We start from the raw sequence: 21,327 nt of genomic DNA on the forward strand, positions 1-21,327 counted from the left end.
TTCTGTGGTATTAGTTTCATAGAATGATCTGCGAACGATGATTAAATTGTCTCTATATGACCTCAAGGTCACAGATTAAAGAAGTAGAATCAGCCACAGTTGCACTGGGTTTCCCTTATTAGTTTGATAGTGTTTTCCTATTCTGTCAGAATAGAACCAACACTTTTCTTGAGGAAAACACTTCTGTTAACTTTTAATTCCTGTGAAAGCTGAATCAACTCATGCAGTCTTATCTTACAATCTTTTTTGTTTCTTACATTTTGTGAAAAACAGGTGTACTATGTCTATGGCTTCATGCTACTAGTTTTTCTGATTCTCCTCATTGTGACCGTATGTGTGACAATTGTGGGGACATACTTTCTGTTAAATGCCGAGAACTACCACTGGCAATGGACTTCTTTCTTTTCAGCTGCCTCAACAGCTGTTTATGTGTATTTGTACTCAGTATACTACTACTATGTGAAGACAAAGATGTCAGGGTTCTTCCAAACGAGCTTCTATTTTGGATACACTTTGATGTTTTGTCTTGGACTGGGAATTCTCTGTGGTAAGTTCTTGAATTTAATTTTAGTGTCCATTTAGAATCCATGACTATTGGCCGCACAGTTTAAATGTGATACCTTGACAATGTGCTGAATGTTTCTATTTTCTGAAAGAAATAAGATGGAAGTGCTTTTATCTTCTAAAAATGGATACCTCAGTTCACAATAAATAATTATTTGCATTCAATTGGGCAGGAGCTGTGGGTTATCTTGGTTCAAATTTGTTTGTGAGGAGGATCTATAGAAACATCAAGTGTGACTAAGGATTTTCTGAAAGTTCAGACCAGAGCAGTTTCCACATATTTGCAGGAGACAATAAATTCGCAGCCGAAACCTCTGGTTGTATGTATGGACCAAACAACGTTTACAGGTAGTATCACAATCACAGGGATTTTGTGAATGAGGATGTATTCTTTCTCTATATTAGGGAAGGCCCGAAAATTTTTTCCCCATGTCAGTAATTGGAAGCCTTGATTTTAGAATGTAGAGATTTGTTTTTATAATTTAGATAGCTAGCAAAATATGAGACTCTTGTGGTTACTTTTCCATCCCTTTATAAATAGGTGCCCGATTGGTATACTGATGTCTAAATTCCCCACGCGGTTTAGCTATGGAAACAATGTATGTAGAGGGGGTTAAGTCATTGGAAATGAATTTTGTGCTCCTGAATTTTGTTCCAAAGATATGATTATCCTTCCTATCTGCTTCTGCCACATTACTTGTTTAAATTTTTAAATGCTGACATGCATTTCTTCATCTCATTCCATTTTTTATGGGCTTTAAATATTTATTTGTGGATGTAACTCGAGACACGGTTTTAACGAAAAGGAATATATGCGAATGTGCTTCTGCATGCCTGGCCTTCTTGACCGAGCTCTGTTTTTGTCATTCTCTGCTCCTATTTTTGAATACTTAGGTACCTTAACATGCAGCAATATAAGGATAAACATTCAGCGGTTGTACTTGTGTCAAGGGATCAAATGAAATTGAACAATTTTTCCCACAATTACTTGTGTCATTGTGTGTGTTAGCCTGCATGCTTGGAGGTATTATTTTAAAAGGCAAACTGTATTTGTGGCATTACTCGATCCTGAGTGCATTGAAAACGATTTTAGTAGAAGGACCCTCGGTATCGTATGGTCATAGCGAATTACCAAAATAGAGCCACGCAATGCAGGAATAGGATAGTGCCAACTAGAATAGCCAACCAATAATCTCTGGTGATAACTGGGATAGATAGATTGAGAAATAAAATGCTGCCACGTGGCAGATAGGATTGCATGCACGTTCCTGCATGTTTTATCGACACTATTTCCACAAGTTCACCTCTGTTGTCAACAACAAAAGCCACCTTCTCTGTTTCTATTCCCTACCGTCTTCAACTTTCACCAAAAATACCATGGCCACCACCCCAGCTCTCTCCGGCACCATGGTGAGCACCTCCTTCATCCGGAGGCAACCGGTGACCACCAGCCTAAAGGCATTCCCCAACGTGGGCCAGGCTGTTTTTGGTGTGAAAGGTGGACGTGGTGGCCGTATAACTGCCATGGCTGCATACAAGGTGAAGCTCATCACCCCAGAGGGACCACAAGAATTTGAATGCCCCGATGACGTCTACATTCTCGACCAGGCCGAGGAGCTCGGCTTTGAGCTTCCCTACTCGTGCAGGGCTGGTTCCTGCTCTTCTTGTGCTGGCAAAGTTGTGAGTGGCACTGTGGATCAGACTGATCAAAGCTTCCTTGATGATGAACAAATAGACGGTGGATTCGTTCTCACCTGCGTTGCTTACCCTCAGTCAGATATTGTCATTGAGACCCACAAGGAGGAAGAACTCGTTGGTTAAATGTTGTAACCACAATTATTATTTATTATTATATTAATAGTTTTCTTGCCATTTTATATCATGTTTTTCTACTCATGTCTTTTGTGTTTAGATTTTATTATGCCTTTTCGGGGGGCATGATGATTGTTTTGTGTTTTCAGGACAATGAGTAAGTAACTTACCCTTCTTCTGTAGTAACAAACAAGTGAACTTGTCGTTTATAAGAATCCTTATTCGATATACATGTATATTATAGCAAAGTAGCAAACTCTTAGGTAGCGTTTGTTTTCAGGTACTGAGACAGAGACTGAGAGACTGAGATTCAGTATTGTGTTTGTTAGTTCAGAGACTGATATTAAAATTTCTGTCTCTGTCTCCAAAATTTCAGTATTTCAGTACCTCCAAAAAGTAGGGACACAGGAGACTGAAATTTTTAGAGATGGAGACTAAAACTTTAATAACATTTTATACCTTAAATACTTTCATTTCAATTAATTAATTCCAATTTTACCTTTGTGCAAATTAAATTAGAGTTTCATTCTTATTTCAAGTCCTGTCTCCTATTTTGTACCAAACAGAATACTGAGATTTGTTTCAATCTCTGTCTCTCAATCTTTGTCTCTCAGTCTCAGTCTTTCTGTCTCTGTCTCTCCACCAAACGCTACCTTAATGCTATAGTGCATGTCATTTGTCAACGATTCCAAATTGGCTATTAGGTGATGATTCGAGTGGAAAGAATTAGATTCACAAACCACGAGAATTAGGGATGCCAAGTTTGTGATAAAAATATGCTACTAAACAACTTGGTTTAGATTCACATAAGAGTTTATTGGGTTCAACATGTTTACTTATTTCTGTTTTTAAGATCTTCTATTAAATATTTAAACTATGTTTTATGTCCAAAAATTTCAACGCTACGTTGAGACTAACCCTATATATATAACTTGATAGGCTTACAACTTAGATAAGATATTTAGTTGCATCTGTTGTACAAGCCTCTTCACACTGGACTAGCTAGTGTACTATATCCATCTTTCAGAGCCTTTATGCCTGACTTTGTACATCTATATTCCCTTGTTTCAACTGGTTATGCAATGAAACTAAGAACATTAACCATAAGTTTGTCATGTTTTCTGAAACAAATCAGAAAGAGTCTCAGATTTTGCTACGTCTTCACTGCCACCAACATGGTCCTCGCCATTATCCGGCGGTTGTGTCGAGTCAATATGTACAGATTTGGACAAATACTCGGCCACTTTCATTGAATCTTGGTCTCTGGAGCTGTTGGAAGCTTCAAATTTGAGTTGGTCTACTGAAGTTACTGTTATCTGATTCAAAGACTCTAAGTCTAAGGAAGAGCTTCTAGTTAGAGTACCAGATACTACTGTTATCTCATCCCTCTCATCAATTGTTGATTCAAGGGAACAGACTGATCTTGCAGTATGATGCGAGTGATCATGTTTCGATTTCTGTTTTACTCTTTTACACCAACTGTGCAATGAATCTCTAACACTCTCTGTTACTAGTGCCTTCTTACACCGCGATCCCATCTATAGTGATCCATCAATTTTGAACATGTTAGGAAATATGGATAGAAGAAACATTATTTCAGTTACAGGAGAGAAGAGAGAGGGATGGGAGACAGAATGGATGATGTTGAAATGTTTAGAAATCACTGCTAATGTTAAGCCGACCTGTGAAACTATCACATTCAGGGGCACTGTCATGTAGCTACACCAGAACTGAACAAGAACACTGCAAATTTTGAAATAAGAAAACTGTGAGACCCGAAGATTGAGTATTGTAGAATATTGAGAGTGGAGAACTAAATAGCACTTTTGGAAGAGTGATGAAGCTCACCCCGATGCCAAACGAATGATGATCATGTAATGGTTCTTCATAAAGCATGATTTTTGCTCTAGTCCCCACTAAACATACAGGGGGAACAATTTTCAACTTAGCAAAAGTTTTGAGTAGACAGACTCATATAATAGAACACATATATACACTTGCTGGCATAGCAGCACGCATATTCTTCAAGAACTAAGAATCTTACCAATGACCAAATAAATGTTGCCATTTCAAAGGCATTCTGCATGAATAATAGAGAAAATTAAGATAAGAACTGAAAACAACCAAGCAGAATGACAGGACTACAAATTCTGGTGGTAGAAGTAGTTACCTGAAATATCACAAATTGAATCAGCCATAGGAGTATTTCTGGCTTTTTAAACCAGAAGAGATCATCACGTGGCTTTACTTGTGTCCTAGCAAGTGGACCCTGTTGTTCCATAATTTCAAGTGCTAAAGTGGATACTACATGTTGAAGTTTTGTGCCTATCAACATCACAAGCTTTTACAAGTACAGAAATTAGACATTGAAAGAACAAAAGAATAACTTTTTCAAAGGACAGTTTCATTTTTATGAAGATAGTATACATACCATTGCAGGGATAAATGACAGCCAGAAGTATATATTCAGACCTGCAAATTCAGGAAATGAAATTTGTGAGGAAATTCATAAGAGACAGTAACAATGTACACACCTCCAACGCTGAAGAAGGAAAACTTACCATGGATGTTCACAAAGATGCAGATTATAGCATAAATCCAAAGTGGCCAGCTGAAGTTAAGGGAAAAAATTATTGAAAATTATTGCATTGGTTTACGAGCAACACTTTAATTATCTAAATGGAAAAAATCCATTTCAGACCTTATGCCTAGAATGCCATGAAATTCATCTTCCATGCTTCGAACCATATATTGATGAAAATTATATGACAGTGGCAATCTGTGCTCCTGCAAATTTATAAAACAGGTTAGGATCACATGGAATCAGCTAGTGAGGAAGGTGGAGAGTATGTTAATGATGTTAAAAATTATAGTGATTGCAAGAGAGCAGCTTAATCCACTTTGAATAACATATTTGAAAAAACAGAATTGACAGATCAAGGAACAACAATGGATGAAAGAATCTCCTATTATGAATGATTATCTCAATAAATAGAAAACTTACAGTGATGAAACCCAGACGGAGTGCAAGGTAATCTGATTTTTTTATAGAACTCCTAAACTGGCGCAGGAAACAAAGCTGCAATTTGACACCACAAATTATCAGCCACGAGGATGAAAAAGTAAGCTTGCAAATAAAAATTAAGGATATGAAGCTATAAAGTGTTGATGATATATCACCATCCAGATGAGTATTGGATTCCTGCTCCATGGATGTGAAGCATGATGAAAAACAAAGGTTATCTGCCGCCTCATCACCTTGTTTCTCTTTCCTGTACAACAATTAACATGTAAATGTGATTGGGTAGTGTCTGAAAGTTAGATTATTACAACAGAAATTTTCATTTGTTACTACATTGACAAATTAAAATTCCTGTCTTGGTTTGTGAAACCATTCTATGCTATATAGTATGCTATGCACCTTGCAGATTTCCGTCCGCGGCAGCTGTGGTCTGATTTTCCCATCTGCGCCAACTATAAATCTAAAGAAGCATGGAAGAAATGGAAAACAAACAATAGTACACGAAAGGCAACAATGTCAGCCCCACATAACCAGAAACATATGGACCAGACAACCAAACATGAGCCAAAGCAAAGAAGACAACAACATGTGCTTGAAACAAGCAAGTGATCCCATAATAAGCTGGAAAAGTCTATCGCCGACCAACCTTGCTCATTGCCAAACCGACTGCCAGACAACTGTATAGAACATGAGTGATCCCAAGAACAAACAAGAACCGGTGCAGCTGCTCAAGACCCTCATATGAAACAAATGGCTCGTGCCCCTGCATTCATTCATTTATTAGTATCTTTTACTAATAAATGTAATTTCTAACTCATAACTGAAAGCTTCTTACGGCAGGGCATTGATTGAATGAACCACTAATTAGTCCCTTTGGAATATCAGTTTCATCAGGGGAAAAGGATGAACCATCGGGCATGACATTCTGGTTCGCGTCAAGGTCTTTTTCAGAACAAATATAAAACTCGCTATTGAACAGTGATGAATTCACACATATTTCAGAGATCCATCTTGCACTTTGTGCCAACAACAAAGAGATAAGACCAAGTAGCATCAACTCTAGCAGAAAGGAACAATCCAAGTCAAGTACCACGTAAAAAATCAGTAGTATCATATCATTGATTATTATTAAAGTGCTTGTTTTACCTTCCTTAATCTTTTCCAGTGATGCAAAGAGAGCCTTCCTTCTTGTCTTCTTCAACCACTGCACAGCCAAGAAAAAGAAGCTTCATACGTTCACAAGATTCAACAAATTACTTGTGTTAATCACCCTTCCATTTATACACTTCACCAACCCTAAGATCTGAAACCGCCTATAATCTATTTCGCAGCACATCATGCAATATGAAGTAACATTTATTACTGTAACTGAATCACTTATATCAAACACGTAATCTGCAACTAAATTTGTAGTACCTTTCCAAAGCGGTAGATGGAGCGCTCAACGACGAAGCAGACGAAGACCATAACAGTAATAACGGAAGCAACTGAATATGTTGGCGTCTCAGCCAGAGAGCGACCTCGTCGAAGCACCTCCGCCATTATTACAAACTCTAACTACTCACATCAACAACATGGATTGAATATAGCAGTGAGCGAGTGGCGAGTGAAGGAAGAAGGATCCAGGAAAACTCAAAATGGAAAGTGGAGAAGCATCTAATAATCCCTCGGCATTAGCAGCTTAATTATTATTTAATTAATTATTATGAGTAGGGGGTGCATGTGGACAGTGCCTAATTGCTACTGTGCACATCATACTGAGCTTTCAATTCATTTGTTTATTGTAATCAAATCAAACCTTCCCTCAACCATCATGCATTGGGAAATGTTTCCAAACCATGCACATGGGAGGGTCTTCCTCTGCCTCTCTCGCGGGTTAGTTGTTAACAAATTTTTAGTGGGTCCCAGTGCACCTTATTTGATATTTGTCTGGAAAGGCTATCAAGATCAAAATACGTGTACTTTTATAACCTTTATTGCCAGAATCACTGTGAAGGAAAAGTAAGCAGGGTTTACAAAATTATTCCTTCTGATTCTGCTTCTAGAGTTCTAGGCTTCTAGTTCTAGCCATGAGAGTCGTGTAAGAAGTAAGAACTAAGAAGCACCATTACTCCAAAAGTACGTATCTTATTGTATTGTATACGTACATGTAGGAGATACTCATTTAAACTTTAAATTATATTTCTAAGTTTAAACTTAAAATACTACTTCTCAACAAATTTTATATCCAACACTTCATTTTTTTAACCAACTTTTAGGTTCATTTGGCAAGTTTCAAAATAATTTTTTTGAATTTTTTTATTTATAAAAAATAATAATATTAATATCTGATATAATTTATAAAATTAAATTGTAGTTTTGTAAGAAGTTATTTAAAAATTTATAGAAAAGTAAAAAAAAAAATTTCTCATAATACTACTATTTTTTATTTCATTTTTATAAAATAAGTATTTTTAGAACTAAAAACCCAAATACAAAATAACTTATTTATAAACTATTTTTAATATAATTATTTATTATTTAAACTATTTTTTTAAAAAGAGTTTAATTAAATTATTTACTCATACTAAGCCTTATTCAAATTCCTTAAATTATTTATATGAAATATATTAGTTTCTCTGTCATTCAAAAAGAAAACTACTCAACATTTTATTTAGTTTTATTTATTTAACATGTATTAAAAAATTGATAAAAAATAATAAAGAGATCAATTTGTTTTACCAAACAATTTTCAAAGACTTCTAATAAATAAAAATGATAAAAAAACTAATTTAAATATTTATTCTAGGGGTGCACATGGGTCGGGTGAAGTCGGATTTGATGTGACCCAGACCCGATCCGAAATATACACCGGGTCTATTTATTAGACCCGAATCCGGCCCTAGACCCGATGAAACCAATACACTTTTGGGCTACAATTATACCGGGTGAAAACCGGACCGTTAACATTACATTACGTTGATACCTTCTTGTAAACTAGCATGTAAAAATATCCAAATTTCCAAGGCTCCAACCATTAGTTAACATGGTAAAATTCACTTAGAAAAATATAACAAGAACTAACCATTCTTCAAAATTAAAGCATAACCACAATCAATACTAATATTGTCTAATAATACCAAATATTTAAATTAATACAAATAACACAATCTTATGTATTAGTCTAAAATCTTATGCATTCTAAACATAAAACATTAACTTATAGTCTTATAATGACTAATAACACAAAATATTAAGGTTTACAATACTTAAATTCCACGTAAGAATAATCATAATCCATCACTAATAATACAAAATATTAATTGTGTATGATGACCGGGCCATCGGACCGACTTCGGGTGACCCGAGCTATGGCCCGGACCCGACCCGAAATAATGATCGGTCTATTTTTAAGACCCGTACCCGACCCTAAACCCGATGAAATCACTCCAAATTAGTTTCTAAAGTGTTCGAGACCGAACCGAACCTTCGAACCGGACCGGGTCTGTGCACCCCTAATTTATTCATATAACTACATTACGTACAAATAAAAATGATCAAATTAACTATTCATTAAAATATAAAACATATACTAAAAATAAATTAAATTATATATATTTATATATAAGTATATGATAATTGTTTAAAGTGCAAATTTTTGTTACTCATTAATTTAGATAGAGATCAGGTCCAAGGCGGAGCTAGGTATTTATTTACCGCTAAACAGAGTACACACACAAATTGGTTAAACCCTCACTCGCACTTTTCTCTCTCATTTCACTCTCGTTCCATTTCCTAAAACCCTACCACTCAATCACCTCCATGGCCGCCTCCAATTCGATTCGCCTCCGTCGCACCCTCAGGGCTATCTCCTCCCTCCACCGCTCCTTCTCCTCCTCAGCCGCCTCCTCTGCGCCACCAATTTCCCTCGCCGTTCGCCGCGCCCTTCCCTCAGCTCCACCAGCACCAGCACCTTGGCTGTCCCGTTCATTCAGGTCGTCGTCCATATCGCTTTGGTCGAACCGATCATCATCGGTGTCTAACATCCCCGACGAGATTGGCCCCGACGATATACTGTTCGAGGGCTGCGACTACCACCACTGGCTCTTCGTCATGGACTTCCCCAAAGACAACAAACCCTCCCCCGAAGAAATGGTTCGCACCTACGAGGAGACTTGTGCCAAGGGTCTCGGCATCAGGTTCTCTCTCTCTCTCTCTCTCTCTCTCTCTCTCTCTCTCTGCGAGATTGTTGCGTTTCTGTGGTTCTTAAATTTGTGCTTTTTGGCTTAGTGTGGAGGAGGCAAAGCAGAAAATCTACGCCTGCAGTACCACTACCTACACTGGCTTTCAAGCTGTTATGTCTGAAGAAGAATCCAAGAAATTTGAAAGTATTTGCTTCTTACTCCAAATTTCAATTATACTTAGAAATAAAATAGTAACATGATATCTCAATTTTTTGTTGTTGTAACAGATCTTCCTGGAGTCATCTTTGTGCTCCCAGATTCCTATATTGATCCTGTGAACAAGGAATATGGAGGTATCATTTCTTCTTAGCAACAATTTACTCGGGCTCTGGTTTTTCTCTGATGAATTAGAATTTTTTAAGTTCCACAAACCTCTAGGGAATAAATTTCAAACTACTTGAACCAACCTAGTGATGGTTTTACTTATGGCAAAATAAGCTGATTTTTACCATTTTGACTTAGTAGCATCATTTTATGATCATTTCGATATATTGATGCCTTTCTGTGTGTAACAAGATTTCTGTAACTTTTGTTGTGTGATTTCATGATAAATAGGAGATAAGTACATCAATGGAACAATTATCCCTAGGCCTCCACCGATACAATATGGAAGAAACACAGGAAGACGTCCTCGCCAAGATAATCAAATGTCAAACCGTCAGGGAAATCCCTCCTACAATAATAGGGGGCCTATGCAAGGGGATGGAAGGAACTATGGCCCTTCACAGAGTTATCCACCCCAACAGAACTATGGTCAAGCGTCACAGAATTATCCACCCCAACAGAACTATGGTCAAGCGTCACAGAACTATCCACCCCAACGGAATTCTGGTCAACCACCACAGAACTATCCTCCGCAGCAGAATTATGGTCAACCATCACAGAACTATGCTCCCCAACAGAACTACAGCCAAGCTCCGCAGAACTACCCTTCCCAAAAGAATTATGGCCAATCACCAGAGAGTTATCCTCCCCAACAGAATTTTGGTCAAGCACCACAAAATCATCCACAGCAACAAACCTATGGTTCTGCTTCACAGCAAAGATATGGCCCTGCATCGCCACAATATCCGCAGCAGCAGAGCTATGGATCACCAGGACAAGGAGATGGTAGAAATTATGTGCCACAGCAAAACTTTGGACCACCAGGACAAGGAGAAAGAAGAGACCCGGTGCCTCGTGATTCGGCCCTACGTAATGATACTTTTACCCCATCATACATGAACATGAAGGATTTCAAGCCAAGCTACATGCAGGAATTTGAAAATTTTGAGCAGGGTAACTATCCTCCCAAAGAACAGGCTGGGTCCCAACAAAGAAATCCAACCCCTGGCCATGACAATTTTACTGGAGAGGTATGGTAGAACAAAATAAAGGAGGATATAGTAAAGTACTAAAGTTCCTGTTTCTGGATTGGAGTAGTTACTATATTGAACGGTTTTAGAATAGCTAATGCTTTTCCTTTTTTTAGAACATTTAGTTTGATATATTTTATTCTTTGAAAATTTGATTGGCAAGCCAAGCAATTCATGAAGAGATTACATTTATTATTATTTTTTGTCTCCCTGCAGGGAAGATACTAATAGAAATCTCAGACATGGTGGCGGATTATGTTGAAGTTACCAGATGCACTCTTAGCTGATTGAATGTCGCTGCCATTGTGGTGGACAATTTAATATTTTTGATCTGTCAATGTATATCTTTGTCTACGTTATGATCTCTGTTTTAGTGACAATTGAATGTGGCATATAGAACTTGTAGTGGCTGGTCTTATGAGCATGGTTGAACTGAATTCCATGTGTGGTTTTCTTTCTCTTGTTCATCTTCTATCTATCCCCTTGCTTTGATGAACAGAGTAATGGAAGTTATAATTATCTTTATAGGAGTTACGCATAAATCGAGCTTCCAGAGCTAATTTAAATAGTTATCTAACTATATTGTGGTCGATTTTCAATGTTTTGCACAAAAGTTTGTACATGTATATAATGGCACAAGTCATACACTCATAACCAAACAGAGGAATGCAAAAATGATCAATGGATCATCAGATTAGAATTTTATTCAAGGAGAACAAGTGTGAAATTATCAAAACAATATTCTTGGTGTTTAACTTTTATTTAATCTCAGTTTCATATTAACCCCTTAAATGAAGTAGATGTCAAAAGGTAATGTGATTGCGAAGCGGGGAATACTGTATAGAATATTTTAACATGAGTAATAAGTATACAACAATTTAACGTTTATCTTAACTAGTACTAATAAAAATAATTAGAAGGACCTACGTGGAAACAATTACACAAAGCAGGTGGTATAAAATTAAATTTACTCATACTTGGATTTTCTTGAGAAACAAGGTATTGAAGTATAATAAATTATAAATTTAAATAGGCTTAAGGCAATATAATAAATTTGAAAGATGATCAATTTCTGTTAAGTTTACTTACAATGTGTAAGAGAATAAATATAATACGAAATCATTTGCACCAATCAAAACTCATTTATCAATCAAAACTCATCGGATTTCCCGCCATTTTCGGGTGAGCAATGCAATTGCAAACGTAATGCAATGCAATGCGCTTTCTCTCCGTTGTGGTTCTTCTTCTCTTTCCGCTCCTGATCCACCTCCTACCGCCATGTAATCCTCATTCGGTTCTCATTCATAAAGAGGTGATTCTTGTATTTGATTTCGATCTTATCTCTTTCAATGTTTATGCTTATAATAATCTTACTCTTCGCTACTCGGTTGTCATATTTACGATACGAATTTGATGAATACGTTATTGCAGTGACCAGGTTTGATTGGGAACTGTTTGTTGCTTTGCGTCTGCATCAGCTTATGGAGAATCGATTCAGAATTATTAGAGAATCTGATCTCTTAATGATGGATAATGCAGCTTCAGAAGCAGTTTTCTTACATGGCGACTTGGATCTCTGGATTCTTGAGGCAAAAGCTCTCCCGAATTTGGATCTTTCCACGGAGACTATGCGAAAATGCATTACCATGGGCAACAGCTGTTCCCCTCCCTTCGTGAAAGGGCTCAAGACACAGTCAGGGAGACACAAAATGATTACCAGCGACCCCTATGTGTCCGTGTGCCTCTCGGGGGCTACCATTGCTCAAACTAGGATCATTCCTAACTGTGAAAACCCTTTGTGGGACGAGCATTTCTTAATTCCGGTTGCTCACCCTGCTCAGAAATTGGAGTTCCATGTCAAAGACAATGATGTTCTTGGTGCTGAGCTCATTGGAGTAGTGGATATATCTGCTAACAAGATTTTGTCCGGAGGCATCATCGACGATTGGTTTCCAATCGTTGGCCAGAGTGGAAACTGCTTGAAACCCTATCCTGAGCTGCATCTGTCTATCCAATTTAGGCCAGTTGGGGCAGAAGAGACAGGTTCTCTTGGGGTTCCTGATACCTATTTTCCTCTCCGAAAAGGAGGGTCTGTCACCCTTTATCAAGATGCACATGTACCGGATGGTAAGCTGCCTGAGATTCCACTTGAGGATGGGAAGGTCTTTCAGCATGGCAAGTGTTGGGAAGAGATTTGCCAAGCCATTTTGGAAGCTCACAACCTCATATATATTATAGGGTGGTCGGTTTACCACCCAGTGAAGCTTATCAGGGAGCCATCAAAGCCCCTGCCTTCTCAGGCAGAGCTTTCACTTGGAGAGTTACTGAAATACAAGTCGCAAGAAGGGGTCCGCGTGGTCATGCTCATTTGGGATGACAAAACCTCTCATGACAAATTTCTTTTGAAAACTGTAATTCTTATTACCTTGATGAAGAAGTTAAACATGATTTCTACGCAGAGGTTTATATTGATTTTCTCAACTTATGGGACTTGTATTTATTATTTTATTCATACATGTTTTCTACATTGAATCAGTGATCTAAAATTCCACAAGGTATTAGAAGGGAAAATGTCTGATTAAGTGAAAACTCAGGAGGTTGTTTTGGACTATTGCAGCACCCTTTAGTAACGAGAAGCTAGGCTTTTAATGTTCATAAGACATTACTTGTAACGGATGTAATTGCTATGGATTATTATAGACATATTGTTGCATGTATGCTCCAGAGAGATTGGTGTAACATTCTAATTACTGATCTGCATGGTTGCAGGATGGTGTCATGCAAACTCACGATGAACAAACTAGAAAGTATTTTAAGAACTCCACTGTGCATTGTGTGCTAGCTCCACGTTATGCAAGCAGTAAGCTCAGTGTTTTCAAGCAACAGGCATGGAATTCCTGCACCTGAATCTAATATTATTATGTAGGATAAAACTATTTAGTTTCACTGCAACATCACCGAACACACTTCTGTTTCATCAGTGACAATACTTCCAATGGGTTGGATTTTTTCCAGGTTGTGGGAACCCTTTTTTCTCACCATCAGAAGTGTGTGCTGGTAGACACTCAAGCTTCTGGGAATAATCGGAAAATAACTGCTTTTATTGGTGGCTTGGATCTCTGTGATGGGAGATATGATACTCCTGAGCATCGGCTTTTCGATGATCTAGATACTGTCTTTCACAATGATTTTCGTAATCCTACATTCCCGGTAAATAATTGTTGTGAAACTAACATACTCTTTACATGTTAATAATCGCATTGTGATTAAGATACTGAATAAACTAGGAACCCAGCCAGCAGGAGATGAAGAATTAGCTTAAATAAGAGTGGAAAACTGGGAGCTGGAACTAAACTAATGAAGCGGACTGAGAGGAATATTAAAAGATTTCCCTTAGAAATAAATGTAGATTTAACCAGTTTAAGTAACCTAAAAGTATGTATTTAACTTAATCTTTTTAGTCATGTAATCCTTATGTATATATTTTGAGGTGGTTTTCATCAGATATAATTATATAAATACGCTCATATGTTCCTTCAATACTTTAGCCATTGATAAGTGATAACAACGTTCTTCCATGCATTTGTACCTCATGCTGTGATGATTTTCTTTACTCTTTATTAGACAAAAAAGGAAATTAAATGTGCAGGGCAGCACCAAGAGAAGAAGTAATAAATAATGTTGCATGGCAATTTTCTAAAGTAAAATGTTGAAATTATGTGCAGTCGAATTCGCGTGGGCCAAGGTTGCCATGGCACGACTTGCATTGCAAAGTCGAGGGTCCAGCTGCATATGATATATTGATCAATTTTGAACAAAGATGGAGAAAAGCAAAAAAATGGCGTGATTTTCGGCTAAAAAAGGTGACAAAGTGGCATGAGGATGCTTTACTAAGCCTAGAACGCCTTTCTTGGATGCTCACTCCATCTTCGAGTCCTGATGGTGAGAAAGCTGTCTATGTAACCGATGAACATGATCCTGAGAGTTGGAATGTGCAGGTATGCAGGAAATATATTGATAAAAAGTTGATTAACATATGCAATCCTTCTTTGTAAAATCGAATATATGTTATGAAGAAACATTAAATACAGGTATTTCGGTCCATAGATTCAGGATCCGTCATGGGTTTCCCAAAGAGTGTTGAGCAAGCAAAGGCTCAGGTGAGGACAATTTTGTACGTGATGCCTACTTGAACTGTACTCTACTGATATGGCATGTAAACCGCAGTTTCCTCTAAAGTTTGCATGCCATATCGAACCAATTCTTTCATAGATTCTTGGCCTTTACTAAACTAATCTTGAGCCCCCACCCCCTCGTTTTTCAGAACCTTTTCTGTGGAAAAAATTTGAAAGTAGATAAAAGCATTCATGCTGCTTATGTAAAAGCAATAAGATCAGCAGAACACTTCATCTACATTGAGAATCAGTATTTCCTGGGGTCCTCGTATAATTGGCATTCACACAAAGGTGCAGGTATATAAAATATAGTTTCCAATATCGTTATCTTTGTAATATATGAAATTGGGCTTATTGATGTTGTTCTATCATATGTTTCTTTCTATGCTCTTCTACAACTCCATGCAAATTAATTTCAGATGTTGTCAAAATATTTCAGATGTGCCCCGTAGAACTTAATTTTAATATCTAATTTGGTATACTTATAATGAAAAAGTAATGATGTTATAACAATGATACAAAGGACACAAGGTGTGAAGATGAGCTTTTTTTTTTAATGATTTATTATCTTTAAAAGGTGCAAATCACTTGATTCCCATGGAATTGGCCTTAAAAATTGCCAGCAAGATCATCGCCAACGAACGTTTTTCTGCGTATATAGTTATACCAATGTGGCCAGAGGGAGTTCCTGGTAGTGTTGCTATTCAAGAAATTCTGTTCTGGCAGGTCAGACCAATTTCTAGTCGTTGTTCCTTTTCTAATCTAGTAACTTAGCGTTCTAGTATATCAAACTTGTGCCAAGGTTACATAGATTTGAAACGTTGGGCCAAATTCTCATCTTATTTTGGTGACCTTTTCATAACTCTTAAAAGAATAAATATGTTTCGTTTTTTAGTCCCTTTTTTTCATCCTAAAATGATTGGAGGAAAGGAACTCACAAGTCAAAAATAAATACGTGGAAAAATGGATTTGTGATGTGATATTCCAAAGAATTTGATAAGTTAATACATGCCAGTAAAAATTTATCATCAGCAATTTGAATGACTACAGGGACAGACAATGTCTATGATGTACAAGATTGTTGCTGATGCTCTTAAAAAAGCAGGTCTTTCTCATCACTATCATCCTCAAGATTACCTCAATTTTTACTGTCTTGGAAAGCGTGAACCTTTGTCTTCAGATATTCCATTGCCAACTCAGACATCCGAAAATCGTGGTTTGGTATACTGAGCTAATCTCCTTCTATACTTGTAGCCAAATGTCTGCATTGCATTGCACTGCATGCAAGTGTGAACCCTGAATTCTATTTGGAGGCTTATATTCTTTTACCCCTTTTCTTAATCAGAATTCATCCAAAAAATCAAGACGTTTTATGATTTATGTTCATGCCAAAGGAATGATAGTTGATGACGAGTATGTTATCATGGGATCTGCAAATATTAATCAGAGATCCATGGATGGTTCAAGGGACACAGAAATAGCTATGGGTGCTTATCAGCCAAAATACACATGGAAAGAGAAGAATTCTCATCCACATGGCCAGGTGACAATGCCACCCCAACACTTTGTAGTTTATTTAAAGTATGACTGCATAACTATGTTTCAGATTAGGTGAACATGAACATAGGAAAATGAAGCAGGTTGTATAGTTATTCATTTCCAACAAATTAAGGTGGTGCTGGTTTGATGCAGGTGTATGGTTACAGAATGTCACTGTGGGCTGAGCACCTTGGTAGCCTTAAGGAAATATATGAAGAACCAAAGAGCCTAGAATGTGTTAGGTATGTGAACTATATAGCCAAACAAAACTGGGATGCATATGTATCAGAGGAAGGGAAGGAGCTGAGGGGACATTTGATGCAGTACCCGATTATGGTAGGCTCTGATGGAAAAGTGAGCCCGCTGCCAGATCATGAGTACTTTCCTGATGTTGGTGGTAAAGTTCTTGGATCACCCAATTCGCTTCCCGATGCACTAACCACATGACATGATATCATACACAAAACTCCCAACCCAATTTGTATTCCTAAAATATGATTGTATGTGAAACATTATGGAATGATTCTGAAAATATCCTTCTGCTATGTAAATTCCTGTATTTGATAAAATTCTGAAATATCATTGGTGTTTTCAATTTTCTCTCTATTTTTGGACCAATGGATTTTGACTATCAGAACAAATCCGATGAACGGAATGATAGAGATATCAATTAGCATCTGACAGCCAAGTGATGTTTAGTGTATATTATTGTTGTTGTCTTCCCTCGAACAAGTAACAACCCTTCATTAGAATTCAGAGACAAAGGTAAAAATTGTAAATGACATTAGTGTATTGTGATCAATCATTTTTTCATGGAGTCATATAACAAACAATACAAGAAATTAGGAAAAGCGTATTAATATTATTCTTATAAACTTCGGTCAAAATAGTATTTAACTACTTGTATTAGTATCAATAAAAGATAATATGACTGAACCGGACAAAATGAATTGTATATTTTCTAGGCAAGACTTATCGCAAAAGACCGCATAGCGCAGTGGATTAGCGCGTCTGACTTCGGATCAGAAGGTCGTGGGTTCGACTCCCACTGTGGTCGCTTTTTTTCATTTTGAGCTTTACATTTTAAGCGAACGAACAACTGACAGTGTAGCATGAGTATATCGCGTCTTTTATATTGTATCAGACTCGGTTATTGCTCTAATTTTAAACATCAGTCTTCACGCCCCAAATATAATGGCTGAATCAGATGCCAAAAAAATTGAGGAAAAGAATGAGAAGAAAGCAGATAGGTCATCAATGCACTCGTCGTTTCTCTCTGAAGATGTAATGATTGGAAAAACTTAGGGGAATGTGGCAGAACTCGAGAAAGAGAATGAGCAAGTTGAGAGTTAAAACTGAAGGGCCTCAAGAGAAGAGTTAAGACAGCATTTCGACAGATTCAAGGTTCTTTGAAGCCAACATTAAGCTGAATAGTAATTTACTAATTTCATATCATCGCATCTTCCTACAGTTTCTTTTTTTAAGAAAAAGACATTTACGTTACTCCTTCATGTGTCTATATTCTATATATTAATCATTTAACGTATGAATTTGTACAAACAGACAATTAATTTAGAAAAGGGAGGGTGTAGTGTCACCAAAAAAAAAAAGGGGGGGAGGGAGTGCTTTATTCAGTTGCACCTACATTTTCGTTTTTCATAATAAGCGACTCTCGAACCATACCATGAGAACATGATGAACTCAATTGCACCGAAATGATCTCAAAAAATTTGAGTGAAATAATGGCCAAGCTTTATTCAACAAAAGAGAACTGGGTAGTTATCATCATCCTGTTGCTTTTGACAATATCGAATGAAGAACTAAGATAAATAATAAGAACCCTGTTTCCAAGTCCATATACCGCGCGAGGTAAAGTCTCTTTCAAACCAAATAATGCTACACATATATGAATATGATATATCCTATTGTATAATAAAATATCGGTTCTTCAAATTGTCAAAAATCAAAATATCAATGTGCTATGGCCATAATCGGTTTAGTCTACAAATGATATTTTGCTCTCCCATAATCAATACATGTAAATGTATTCCAAGGTCGGACTAAGGTATCAGGGCACAGCCTAATATTCAGAAAACATCATAAAATAAGACATCAAACTAACTATCCATCAGACTGAAACAGCTATGGATATGATGAAATTTGAAACTAACCTACAGTTGGAGAAGTAAAGCTCCTCAAAAATTTAATATGTAAAATCTAAAGCAGCAGTAGCAGGAAGAAGCTCTGCATACAGGAATCAAATATTACCTCATGTCTGGTGGGACAATGCCTATGTATCATAAGATCTAAGCCTGACAGTGCTTCCATGATTCAGTTCCAAACCAGCAGATTAAACCGCACTTTTCTTGCTCCTGAAACTCTCCTTCATCAATGCGAATTTTTTCTTGCACTGATTCACAGTCTTCCCAGGGACAGCTGTTGCGACTCGTTCCCATCGCTGGTTAGTTTCCTTTGGGAAGGCTTTTAGAGCTTGAACCAGTGCTCGTTCCTGTACTGCAGACCACACGTCTTGTTCTGAACTAGAGGAAACTCCATTTGCAGCAGCAGGAGAAGGAGCAGAACCAGATGTCTGGTTGCTATTAGAGTCTTCTGAGTTATTTGTTGTTGCAGCAGCACTATTTTCAGGCTTTGCAGGAATTGATACCCCTTCTAATTCTTCTCTGGTTGACAGTGGAGATGCAATTGATTGTGCTGCAGGTTTCCTTTTCTCAAGGAAAGCATCAAAAGCTTTGGCTGAATCTGGCTTCTGGAGGAGAACTGTTTTTGTTGCCTTCATTATTTCGTCCACTGATCTTCCAGTACCAATGTATTCGGAAATAACCTCCCATCTCCTTGAAGTTCCTTTGGGATATTTCTGCATTCCTTTCCTCAATAGATCAATCTCTTCTTTACTCCAAGGTTTCTCCTTCTTCTCAATGTTGCTTAAAGAAACACTGCCATTAACCTTCACGGCACCATTTTGTTGGATACTTCTCTCTTCTTTCTTATCTGTCTCATCTTTCTTGCAACTCAGTGCATCTCTTAGAACTTCTGCCTGGTCCACTACCTGTTTTCCCTCCATTTTCTCACACAAACCCCTTAGCTTCTCAATATCAAATGACATGCAAAGCTTCTCAACATCGTCGTCAGAAATACCAAGTAACTGTTGTGACAATATAGGTCCAGAGAGATTCCGCAGCCGTGTTCTCTCCTTCCGCAAGAGCTTTTTCTCTTTCTCCTTCACCTTCTTCTGCTGTGAAGCAACTTCTGCAGCTCGTTTCTCTTCCTCCTCCTTTCGCCGCTTCTCCTCTTCTGCAATTCTGGCTGCTTCTTCTTCCTGCATCCTCTTTGCCATGATTTTAGCCTCTTTTTTCCTTTGCTTCTCAGCTTTCTCCTCTTCTTTTCTTCTCAATATTCTTGGGTCTCTCTTATAAGCATTATCAACAAGGGAACGTATCCGAGCATACTCTTCCTTCCTAGCTTTCTCTGAAAGTTTTGCATTCTGCCTTTCCATCCATCTCTTATGGTCACGAGATTCAGCTTGCTCAAGATCAAACTCATCAGCATGGGGAAACTCCCTCCAACTTTTAAAGGAGTACCAAAAATTGTAGAAATCATCAACTTCTTTTAGTGGAGTATTATCATCGCCTAGTGATGGAATTGGTTGACTGACTGACCACCGACCATTCCTCATAAATGCAGGACCAAACACTTTGAAGAAGTCCTGCGGAGCACAATCAGTTGGAATCTCATCATCAAACTCATCTGTCGAATCATAAATTCTTCTTTTCACTGGATCAATCAAGACCTCATACGCCTCCTGGATGGCCTTAAAGTGGCTTTCTATTTCATCTTTCTTTGCCTGCTTTGCGGTTTCAGTTTCCTCAGCAAGAAGCAGAGCAGCCTGTTTGTCGGGATGAAACCTCAAGGCAGTTTCACGGTAGCTCTTACGAATTTGATCCTCCGAGGCAAGATATCTTAGATGACTCAGGCCCAACAATGCATAGTGATCTTGCTGCTTGTCTCCAGCTTTCTTTTTGCTCTTGCTGCTGTAGGAATCGGACGGGAGAGATGTCGGTTCCTTATCGTCAACAACCTTTTTAGAATCAGGATCTTCGTTATTCTCCCTAACACCGAGAAGTTTGAGTGCGGCAGAATGGAAGGCATGGCCAGCTGGTTCATACTTCACAGCCTTGATAGGAAGACAGTTTGAAGAAACAAAAATAGGCTGCCCATCTACAATCTCTTCTGAGTAACCAATAAGACGATATTCCGAATGCACAGCCATTTTAGCGGCTGCCAGAAAATCAACCTTCAATTCAACAAACTGCCCTCAAATTGAACTTCTAAACAACTCAACCTGCACATCCCCAATATAAGAATAAACACCATCAACGTAAAACATCAAACAGCAAAACCGTTACTTTATTTTACATGTAATCAAAATAAATGCTGAAAATAACAAAATAGCACAAAATTAGCAATCAAATCATGTCAGCAGTAAAATCAGGCAACACAAAACCAAAAGCCACAAGCGAACAAACAGAGCTGGTAGCTGTGACTAAAGCGACAAGGGTTTTCGATTATATGAAAACAGAGGTCAGATACTTAGACGCGTGAACTAAAACATTGCAGGA

General features: G+C 37.7%; 6 protein-coding genes and 1 non-coding gene across 7 annotated transcripts in view; 5 read left to right on the plus strand and 2 right to left on the minus strand.

The window, feature by feature from the left end:
- LOC107482761 (transmembrane 9 superfamily member 1) overlaps positions 1-2,606 on the plus strand; it is a gene marked incomplete in the record, with an annotated part of 6,296 nt that extends 3,690 nt beyond the window's left edge. Inside the window, 2 exon segments of the mRNA XM_016103329.3 lie at positions 274-547; positions 738-2,606. Of these exon segments, the coding sequence (XP_015958815.1) occupies positions 274-547; positions 738-805 (342 nt within the window).
- LOC107482760 (ferredoxin) lies at positions 1,862-2,606 on the plus strand. Its single transcript, XM_016103328.3, has one exon. The coding sequence runs from the start codon at positions 1,942-1,944 to the stop codon at positions 2,383-2,385; it is 444 nt and encodes a 147-aa protein (XP_015958814.1). The 5' UTR covers positions 1,862-1,941; the 3' UTR covers positions 2,386-2,606.
- Positions 2,607-3,237: 631 nt separating this feature from the next.
- LOC107482759 (MLO-like protein 4) lies at positions 3,238-7,203 on the minus strand. Its single transcript, XM_016103327.3, has 15 exons — positions 6,815-7,203; positions 6,545-6,602; positions 6,234-6,457; positions 6,045-6,161; positions 5,798-5,858; positions 5,557-5,648; positions 5,381-5,455; positions 5,078-5,163; positions 4,938-4,987; positions 4,808-4,848; positions 4,547-4,717; positions 4,421-4,456; positions 4,225-4,292; positions 4,059-4,119; positions 3,238-3,914 (listed from the first exon to the last, which is right to left on the minus strand). The coding sequence occupies exons 1-15, from the start codon at positions 6,938-6,940 to the stop codon at positions 3,489-3,491; spliced, it is 1,692 nt and encodes a 563-aa protein (XP_015958813.1). The 5' UTR covers positions 6,941-7,203; the 3' UTR covers positions 3,238-3,488.
- Positions 7,204-9,097: 1,894 nt separating this feature from the next.
- Positions 9,098-11,443, plus strand: LOC107482758 (multiple organellar RNA editing factor 1, mitochondrial). Its single transcript, XM_016103325.3, has 5 exons — positions 9,098-9,576; positions 9,668-9,765; positions 9,849-9,914; positions 10,177-10,976; positions 11,193-11,443. Exons 1-5 carry the CDS (start codon positions 9,200-9,202, stop codon positions 11,202-11,204), a joined length of 1,353 nt encoding a protein of 450 aa, XP_015958811.1. The 5' UTR covers positions 9,098-9,199; the 3' UTR covers positions 11,205-11,443.
- Positions 11,444-12,325: 882 nt separating this feature from the next.
- LOC107482605 (phospholipase D delta-like) lies at positions 12,326-17,277 on the plus strand. The gene is made up of 10 exons (XM_021139785.2): positions 12,326-13,387; positions 13,746-13,862; positions 13,992-14,186; positions 14,702-14,974; positions 15,068-15,136; positions 15,301-15,448; positions 15,729-15,877; positions 16,202-16,372; positions 16,497-16,694; positions 16,844-17,277. The coding sequence occupies exons 1-10, from the start codon at positions 12,326-12,328 to the stop codon at positions 17,135-17,137; spliced, it is 2,676 nt and encodes an 891-aa protein (XP_020995444.2). The 3' UTR covers positions 17,138-17,277.
- Positions 17,278-17,673: 396 nt separating this feature from the next.
- On the plus strand, positions 17,674-17,747 carry TRNAR-UCG (transfer RNA arginine (anticodon UCG)). The gene has a single exon. It is a non-coding gene; the product is annotated as a tRNA-Arg (tRNA).
- Positions 17,748-18,643: 896 nt separating this feature from the next.
- The window catches only part of LOC107482757 (uncharacterized), a 2,975-nt gene continuing 291 nt past the window's right edge, over positions 18,644-21,327 (minus strand). The window contains exon 2 of the mRNA XM_016103324.3: positions 18,644-21,050. Within this exon, the coding sequence (XP_015958810.1) occupies positions 19,041-20,978 (1,938 nt within the window). The 5' untranslated portion in view covers positions 20,979-21,050 and the 3' untranslated portion in view covers positions 18,644-19,040. The remainder of the gene's footprint in view (positions 21,051-21,327) is intronic.

The sequence above is a fragment of the Arachis duranensis genome, chromosome 4 (genome assembly GCF_000817695.3).
Source record: "Arachis duranensis cultivar V14167 chromosome 4, aradu.V14167.gnm2.J7QH, whole genome shotgun sequence".
Classification (NCBI taxonomy): domain Eukaryota; kingdom Viridiplantae; phylum Streptophyta; class Magnoliopsida; order Fabales; family Fabaceae; genus Arachis; species Arachis duranensis.

Excerpts from the sequence above, each read along its gene's own strand:
- LOC107482758 (XM_016103325.3), top strand. The coding sequence starts at position 9,200 with ATGGCCGCCTCCAATTCGATTCGCCTCCGTCGCACCCTCAGGGCTATC. Across the intron at positions 9,577-9,667 it reads GCCAAGGGTCTCGGCATCAG|TGTGGAGGAGGCAAAGCAGA; the intron begins GTTCTCTCTCTC and ends TTTTTGGCTTAG. Across the intron at positions 9,766-9,848 it reads AGAATCCAAGAAATTTGAAA|ATCTTCCTGGAGTCATCTTT; the intron begins GTATTTGCTTCT and ends TTGTTGTAACAG.
- LOC107482759 (XM_016103327.3), bottom strand. The coding sequence starts at position 6,940 with ATGGCGGAGGTGCTTCGACGAGGTCGCTCTCTGGCTGAGACGCCAACA. Across the intron at positions 6,458-6,544 it reads ACTGGAAAAGATTAAGGAAG|AGTTGATGCTACTTGGTCTT; the intron begins GTAAAACAAGCA and ends CCTTTCTGCTAG. Across the intron at positions 4,849-4,937 it reads CATCTTTGTGAACATCCATG|GTCTGAATATATACTTCTGG; the intron begins GTAAGTTTTCCT and ends CTGAATTTGCAG.
- LOC107482760 (XM_016103328.3), top strand. The coding sequence starts at position 1,942 with ATGGCCACCACCCCAGCTCTCTCCGGCACCATGGTGAGCACCTCCTTC.
- LOC107482605 (XM_021139785.2), top strand. The coding sequence starts at position 12,326 with ATGTTTATGCTTATAATAATCTTACTCTTCGCTACTCGGTTGTCATAT. Across the intron at positions 13,863-13,991 it reads TCAGTGTTTTCAAGCAACAG|GTTGTGGGAACCCTTTTTTC; the intron begins GCATGGAATTCC and ends GATTTTTTCCAG. Across the intron at positions 14,975-15,067 it reads CTGAGAGTTGGAATGTGCAG|GTATTTCGGTCCATAGATTC; the intron begins GTATGCAGGAAA and ends CATTAAATACAG.